The 8,921-nt window shown below is 39.3% G+C and overlaps 1 protein-coding gene across 1 annotated transcript in view; it reads left to right on the forward strand.

Annotated features, from left to right (window-relative positions):
* The window catches only part of LOC113229142 (cyclin-dependent kinase-like 4), an 87,981-nt gene that overhangs the window by 55,630 nt on the left and 23,430 nt on the right, over window positions 1-8,921 (forward strand). The window contains exons 3-4 of the mRNA XM_026462648.1: window positions 5,379-5,499; window positions 8,713-8,853. Coding sequence (XP_026318433.1) covers window positions 5,428-5,499; window positions 8,713-8,853 — 213 coding nt within the window. The 5' untranslated portion in view covers window positions 5,379-5,427. The remainder of the gene's footprint in view (window positions 1-5,378; window positions 5,500-8,712; window positions 8,854-8,921) is intronic.

An 8,921-nucleotide genomic window follows, 5' to 3' on the forward strand; every position in this document is an offset into this window, starting at 1 on the left:
GACCCTTTCTGTGATCCTCTTGGTTATACGGCAAGGGCACTATAACCTGTGCACGCAAGTCCTCACAGGGAACTACTTAGTCAGGTCCTGACCCCAGATCAGCCTGTTTGCACGAACTTGCAACACATGGTTCTCAGTAAGCTAATGCCTTAGTTGAGTCGTCCCGGTTGCACGTACAGTACCGTGCCTATTATCCATGAGAGCTGTAGGCATGCTCACTTCCCGACGCCGAAAAAAAAAAGCGGCTGGAGGGAGCGGAGGATATCTAGTTTCCCGTTTATGGTCAGTCCCATATCATTCTACATAAGTTTTGTTTATAGTGGCTCTCCCTATCAACCTCTTGGTTATACGGGAAGGGCACTATAATCTGTGCGCGCACAGGAACCTTATAAGTTTAGGTTCTGACCACAAATCAGCCATTACACACGGATGTCACAGACCTCTGTTACTTGACTTCATCCGGTTCTTCGAGAGGCTAGTGACCCGGGTGAGCCGTCCCGGATGCACGTACCCTCCCTGTTTTACAGATAGGTACCGGAACTGTAGGCACGCTCACATCCCTTTGTGCATTGCACAATTAGCTGTTGCCACCGGTAAGCCAAAGCTAACGTAGTACAATTTAACGTAGTTTACACGGACAATCATAATCATTAATAATTACTTACCAATGAAAAAAAGCTTCCGCAAATCCGCTTACTCAAAAATTCCCGATCTTCACTGGCAAAATTAGTTACCTAAATGGCCATGGCGCCACGGCTGTTAGACACCATATAGGTGGTTTGTTGTTGATTTAATCGTAGAATTAAAACACAAAACCAATACATGTCACTTTAGCCAAATATGACCCTACAAAGTGGTGGTTACATCTCGTGACCACCTTGAAGAAAACAACATGCTGGTGAAACAACGTCATCTCTTCACTTTTACCACCATCATCAATCCTTTTATACGTCACACCGCTGGGCACGGCTCTCTTCTCTGGGGGTTTAGACTAAAGTCCACCGTGACGGGTTGGGAATTTCCCACTGGTTTTCCGAGGATTGTAAACCTTGTTCGACGTGTAGGTTTCCTCACTAAGTTTTCTTTCATTGAAAAGCTCTTGGTAAATATGTAATTAAATTTATTCCTCTGCTTGAGAAGTGGTACTGTGGTATGTCAAACCATTAGGATATCACTTGTGTCATAGGTTTTCGGTTTTTTAAAAAGGAAGAACTCTTTTCACTTGTGCCATACATCGAAAATTAAATTTACCAGCAAACCGATCGGTCTATAATTTTTTAAATTGTCCCGCTGTCGCCAAACCTGCTATTAACGTCATTCAGTCTTTTGTTCCTTAGTTATAAATATGTCTTGAGACAATTTCAGGTAATACAGTCTAAATAAATCTGCCTGAAGCTATGACAAAGGAAATACTAAGTTTTCTTTGTTATTTTGAAGCAAAGCTTTGAAGTTAAATTACTTATGGACTTTTAATAACGTTTTGCAAAAGCTTTCCTTGTTAAAATAGTTCATAAATAAGGAATATTAGTATTAATTATTATAAGAAACTTTTAGAGTAATTTACCAAAAAATAATTGAATGCCATGGTTCAATAAAACACATAATTGCAGTGAATAGCGACATCTCTAGCCAGGGCTGGTAGCTGTAAAGTTGCCTAGCTGGTTGAAGAAATACTTTCATAGATTTCTCATAGATGGCGTTACGGCTAAAAAGTCGTTAAAACCAGATACAAAGATCCGACAATCAAGCACATGGAAAAATTCTTGAGGTCCGATTGTTCGTTCCGTGTCTTAGTTGGCATAGCGTCTGGCACGGTTTGCTAGAAGACGTCGGTTCGAATCCGGCCGGATCGAAGGAATCTTTTCTAAGTGTACGATCTTAGTATCAATAATTATAATATTTATAGAGTTTAAATAGCTACTTACTATATTATTACTGCAATCTATAAGCCTCGAATATATGTACCACGTCGCACCGCACTTGGAGCGGTAGTCTTTACTACTGATAATACAATACTAGACAAGTACACATACCCAATCTGATACAAAGAAATGTGCACTTGTAACTCCGCTTATATTTTTGATTGTTATCGCTGATCAATAAATGGTTAGGTACCATTTATTGTACTAAGTAAACCCACGATGCGATTATAATAATATCCAAAAAGACCAACAGATGGCAGCTATTACATTTTTGTCAAGGTTATTGCTCTAGTTCAGGCGTTGATTATTATATATACAATAACATAGGGCGCACTATAAGTTTCCGGAACTGGCCATTTACATAAACAATATTTAAAAAGTAATTACAATATTTGAAAATGGAACTCTTTGGCTGTAGAATACAGTTTGTTTCATCTGACTGTCACTTATTTTTACATTGTGGCGTCATTTTAGAAATTGGTTGTCTACATCACCATGGATTTAACTTGTGAAAATTTTCGTAGTATGATTTTCTACGACTTTAAGTGTAATTTAACAGCTCAGCGGAGATTTGCTTGGCTTCAAACTGCTTTTGGCGATGAAGCACCATGCAAGACAACTATTTATAGCTGGTTTGCAGAATTCAAACGCAGTCGTGTGAATCTAAGTGACAGATTTCGTGATGGTCGCCCGTCCACTGCTGTGAACAACAAAAACATCGATGCTGGGCGCCGTACGATAGGCAAAACAGATAGGCATGTGACATACCATGAGATTCGGGCACCTTTAGGCATAGGCATGAGTCAAATACAATCAATACTACACAAACATTTGTCGGTGGATCCCACATAATTTAATTGAGGTTCAAAAAACGGATCGCGTCAGTTGGTGCAATGCCATGCTTACCAGATTCAATAAAGGGGCGTCAAATTTGGTGTGGGACATAGTAATAGGTGGCGAAACATGGATTTATAGTTACGATCCCAAAACAAAGCAGCAATCGAGCGTATGGGTCTTTCGAGATGAGCCGAAACCAACCAAAGTGGCGCGCGTGCACAGTACCTCTAAACGGATGATTGCTTCTTTTTTTAATAAAACTGGACACGTGGCTACGGTTGCTTTGGAGAATCGTTGTACCGTGAATAGCGATTGGTACACGATCATTTGTTTGTCGGAAGTTATTGACAAACTCCGTAAAAATAACCGTAAACGCCGTATCACCTTGCACCACGATAATGCCAGTTCTCACACGGCCAGACAGACATATGAATTTTTGAAGGTGAACAACGTTGACCTTATGAGCCATCCCGCGTACAATCTCGACCTGGTACCTTGTGACTTTTATTTATTTCCAAAAATTAAGAACCTGTTACGCGGTCAACGATTTTCATCACCTGAAGAGGCTGTCGAAGAGTATGAAAAATATGTTTCAGAGATAGTCACGGAGGAGTGGCATAAATGTGTTCAAAATTGGTTCATTCGTATGAAAAAGTGCATTAACGCTAACGGAGAATATTTTGAGAAACAATAAATTCGTTTCTGACCATTTGTAGTATTTTTTTCTTATTCATTACGGAAACTTATAGTGCGCCCCACGTATAAATCTCGCTACAGAGTATAAAAAAAACCGACTTCAAAAGTTCGTGAAATTACATCTATTTGGCAAGTTTTATTGGAATCGGTTACCGTAAAATGCGCGAAACCGGATTCATCTCCTAGTTTGCCACCCTTAGAGGTGGAATATTTTCTTCAAATTTCAATGAGACCACTACCGAGGTACCCTCTTTCTAACAAAAAAAGACTCGTCAAAATCGGTTCACAACGGAATTATCGCGTAACATACATACAAAAAAAGAGAAAAAGTAACATACAGTCGAATTCAGAACACCCTCCTTTTTGAAGTCGCTTATAAATCGCAAAGAAACTGAGTCTGTACTTATGATATTTTAAAGTAAAAGGCTAAGAGTGCTAAACGCTTTGTTAGTTTCGACAATAAATTCAAAGAAATGCCATAATATACAATTTATTGCAACCTAACAAATCAAAACCAACGTCAGTTTACTGTTGCCACCAGTTACCATAATTATAAATTAATTTTAATTGGATATTCTTAAAATGTTCAAATAGTTTTGCATTGTTTTTTATATTTTATACTTCGTATTTCGCATGATACACCTCAAATTTTCGAGATTCAAACTTGCTATTTTTATTGACGTATTGAATACAAATACATTTTCTTATTGGCTGTACCAGAGAACAAATAAGTAACGAGAACGGACACTCTCCGCCCCTCCCTAGCTTTAGATACCGCACCACGTCCCGCATATTGACGGTTACATTGACTGAACGAGAATAAGGCTGTCGGCGAGCCGTTTTCGCTCTAAGACGGCTTTGATATTTGAACATAGTTTTCATTTATTCATTACGAAATTTGTACGTTAATTTATAACATTATTTTACGTTACTATTTATAATGGTCGTAAATTGTGCTGTGTACGTCCGTTTATAATCATCTAAACGGGATAAAGAGAGGAGTTTATTTCGTTTTTTGAAAGATGAAACGAAGTAATTAAAAAAAAGTGTCTGAGACTCATTCAGTTATTGTTTTCTTTACTGCAGAGTAATATGTAATACAGATTTATTATATCAATGTAATAAGACGCTATAACTTCGTGAGCAAGTCAAGGGTTTTCGAATTTTCAATTTGTATTGCCGATAAATATTACGTAGTGAATATACTTTATTATTAACTAGGTAATGACAAACTTGGCCACGCAATTTCAAATATTTTGGTTGCCTTGTTTAAAGGTACCTGTCCAAAATATAACATTTTAAGTGCTTTTAATATATTTTTTAAATAAATCTTCAATATTATTATAGTTAGTGAATTAATGAAAGATATAATATTATATCGATATAAATAAGTAATGAACATGTGTAATTATAAGAATTCCATAAACAGAATTATAGATAACAGATTCGCGTTAGAATTTTCGCTATGTTAATAGTACGAGCAAGTGATGGGTAAGCTCCACTTCACGCCGCACACATTTGCGGGTGTGCAGATAGCGCCGTGCTGTATGTAGCAGTAGTAGGCAAATAATTTTCGGCCGTTGTATGGAGTGTCCGGGGTGTGACTGTACCATAGTACCTACCAAGAATGAGCTTGTAAGTACCAGGGTATCAGGTGAGAATAAAATATTTATATTTATTCTAGATCCCGTGCGCAGGGGATCCGGTGGGAATGGAACATAGTATGAAATAAAACGGGATCAGATAGGAATAATCCACTTTGTGTGAATTATTTTTAATTCTCTTTTCTGAAAAATCGTCATTTTGCATTTTTTCATTGTGATTTTATTATACAACGTATGCGAAATGATAGGCTTGGACCAGCACACGTTTATAGGCTGTTGTGGATGTGACAATAAAGTCTCAATTAATTAATTGTTTCAGGTGTTTCCAGTTGTCTCGTTAAAGATGCCTTCGAGACACACTTACCGTGATGGAGCGTCGCGAGCTGTCGCCCTCCACGCCTAACAGCCGCGGCATGGACAAGTATGAACAGCTGGCAGTGGTGAGACCATCTTACTCTGTTATTACTAATTTGCCTAATGATGTTTTCTACTTTCGGGACGGGTGTAGATATGAAGCCCATCAACAACCAGAAAGGAACAGGGAAGGCCAGTGTGTCAATAACGTGTTTCGTATTTTCGGTTAAGCGGCGTGATACCTTATAATATTCTTTATTGCACCAAACAAATAAACAGAAACAAAAAAAAATAACATAAGGTGAGCAAAGGTGGACTTATCTCTAAAAGAGATCTCTTCCAGCCAACCCAAGGCAGTGAGAGCAAAGGTTTTAAGCGGGGAACGGCGTGCAAAAGAGATAACAAAAGATGATAATCTACATGTATAAAATATGCATATATAAAATTACCGTTAAATATTTAAAATAGTATATAAATAAATAGACTACATAACGTATAATACATTGTATCAATAAACTTACACATATACAAATATGATGATTATTAAGAGAGTTCAGCAAGAAAGTGCGCTGTCAACCTTTTCTTGAAGGAAGCAATTGACGGATTAGACTGAATATGGGAAGGGAGTCTGTTCCACAGCTGCGCTGCACGAGAGGAAAAGGAGTTGTAAAAGAAATTTGTTTTACAACTAGGACGAACGAGCATCTTAGTGATGCACGGACGCCTTGAGTGGCTAGGAGGGGGAAGCAGTTGGAACCGGGAACGTAGGTAGGAAGGGGAATTTGGGTCATGAAGTATATTAAAAAGGGTGGACAGGATATGCACATCACGGCGAAGGCGGATTGGGAGCCATTTTAACCGAGCACGAAATTCGGAAACGTGATCAAATTTTCGGAGACCGAAAATAAATCTGATAGCCAGGTTCTGTAGACGCTCTAGTTTGTTTAAAAGGTCTTCGGTCGCATCCAAGTAACAAACGTCGGCATAGTCAAGAATAGGGAGTAAAAAAGTTTGCGCAAGCCTAATTTTGGTGTGAAAAGGAAGAAAGTATTGGAGACGTTTGAGAGAATGATATGAGAAGTACATTCGTCTGCTGACCTCATTGACATGAGAAGTCCAAGACAAGGTGCAGTCCATTACTAACCCGAGATTTTTAGCCTTGTCAGTATATGCAATTGGAACTCCGTCATAAACCAGCGCAGGTACCAAAGACCAGTCCAACTTGGACCTCAATCTGCTACTGCCCACAATCATTGCTTGAGACTTGGCTGGATTAACCAAAAGGCCAAATGACTTGGCCCATAACTGAATGGCAGACAAATCACAGTTGATAGACGCAATTGCCTCCGCTACCTCGCCCACTTCAAAATTACGATAAAGCTGAAGATCATCAGCATATAAATGGAAGGGAGAAGAAATGACACGGGAAATATTATTAATAAAAATAGAAAAGAGTAAAGGAGAGAGTACGCCACCCTGGGGCACACCAGCAGTTAAGTTAGACCAAGATGACGAGCCATCATTGATTTTCACGCTCTGCTGGCGACCGAAAAGATACGAAGAGAACCAACTTATAATAGGAGGGGGATATTAACAGCCTGAAGGGCACCAAGAAGAATGTCGAAGTTAACAGAGTTAAAAGCGTTGCTGAAATCCAAGAGGGCAATGGCAGTGAGTTTCGTTTCATCCATAGCACGACGTATGTCCTCCGTAATGTTCAGTAATGCTCCAATAGTGCTATGAGATGGACGAAAGCCAGACTGAAACGGACATAAAAGATTATAGGAGGTAAGATGAGAATAAAGTTGTGTATGTACAATGGATTCTAGGGCTTTAGAAAGAATGGGGAGAATGGAAACAGGACGGTATTGTGAAAAAGATGTAGGATTCTGGATTTTAGGGAGAGGTATGACAAAAGCCTTTTTCCATTGAGTTGGAAAGACATAGCGCGAGAGAGAAAAATTTATGATGTAAGTAATAACCGGCGCAATGTCCTCCAGCACGGGAAGAATCATTTCGAGGCTCAAATTGTCACTGCCAATGGCCCTAGTGGAAATCGAGCGGATACTCTTTTTTACAAGATCCTCTGTGACCGCACTAAAAGTGAAAGGGGGACAATCAGGTAACGCAAGATTAGACAGAAAAGTTAAAGTATTCGATTTAGTGCGAAAGTTAAGGATGATGGGCGGCGTGGAAAAGTGGGAGTTCAGGGTATCGAGATCTATGTTGTTTTGGCAAACATCCAAGGACGACTTGCCAACACCTACGGAATGTAAAAATTTCCACACCTGAGCTTGGGAAAGATTTTGTATGGTAGAGTGAAAGTAGCGACGTTTGGCATCCCTACACATTCTATTGCTGAGATTGCGTAACTTCTTATACGCGTCTAGATTTGCTGAAGAGGGTTCACGTTTTAGACGGCATTTGGCTTTATCACGCATTGCCATGACTATTTTAATCTCAGGCGAAAGCCAAGGAGCCGGCGCACATTTGACACGCACAGGCCGAGCAGGAGCATGGGAGTCATAAACCTTCACCAACTCAGTGTTAAGGATATCAACCATTACGTCAATACTGTCAGACGAAAACAATACGGACCAGTCAATACATCTCATATCTTCTCTCAAACGATCCAGATTCAAATTCTTGAAATTTCGCAAAAGAAGGACTTTTCCCTTACCTTTAGGTGGACGCACTTTGTAAGAAAGATAAATTAAGTCGTGATGTGAAAAGGGAGCAATCATCTGCCCATGCGAAACTACCAGTTTGGGGTTAGTGACAATAATTAAATCTAGCAAGGAAGGTCTACAGTTAGGAAAGTAATGGGTCGGTTTCTTTGTATTTAGCACTTGGAGATCAAGCGCAGACGTCAAAGCTGCCAACCTGACGGCTCGACTGTCGACTGTACCTGATACAAAAAAAAATATTTTGCTTGTGATTTTTTTTACCGTATTCATAAGAATAAACTAATTTATTGGCACATTATGGTTCGTTGAAAAATTTTACTAGGGTGCAGTTTCATAGTGTAGTTAATTTTAAAAATTTATAATTTTATTCTAATTAAAACAGCAATTTGACTTTTGATATAGGCTGGTTATAGAGTTACTGGACATTACGTATTGAAATTAAACTCTATGCCGATTAGAACCGGTCCACACGATTCCGGTCTATCAGGTAGTTAATATAAGCAACCGTGGAAACAGATTTTCGCTTTATTTTACAAATGTATACAATACAGTACCAGAAATTAATATCAATATGGAACGAACGTCCAAGGTGTAATAAAATGTTGTTTGCAGGTGGGAGAGGGGTCGTACGGTGTGGTACTGAAGTGCCGTCGGCGTGACAATGGTCAACTTGTCGCCATAAAGAAGTTTCTTGAGACCGAAGAAGACGCCGCCGTTCGCAAGATGGCGCTGCGCGAGATAAGGATGCTCAAGGTACGCCACTCAGCTATGTGCACCGGTTTTTACGAATTGGGTAGTGCGTACCAATACTCTCGTTAGAT

The sequence above is a fragment of the Hyposmocoma kahamanoa genome, unplaced genomic scaffold, assembly GCF_003589595.1.
Source record: "Hyposmocoma kahamanoa isolate Upper Pololo Valley unplaced genomic scaffold, ASM358959v1 279, whole genome shotgun sequence".
In the NCBI taxonomy this organism is placed as follows: Eukaryota; Metazoa; Arthropoda; class Insecta; order Lepidoptera; family Cosmopterigidae; genus Hyposmocoma; species Hyposmocoma kahamanoa.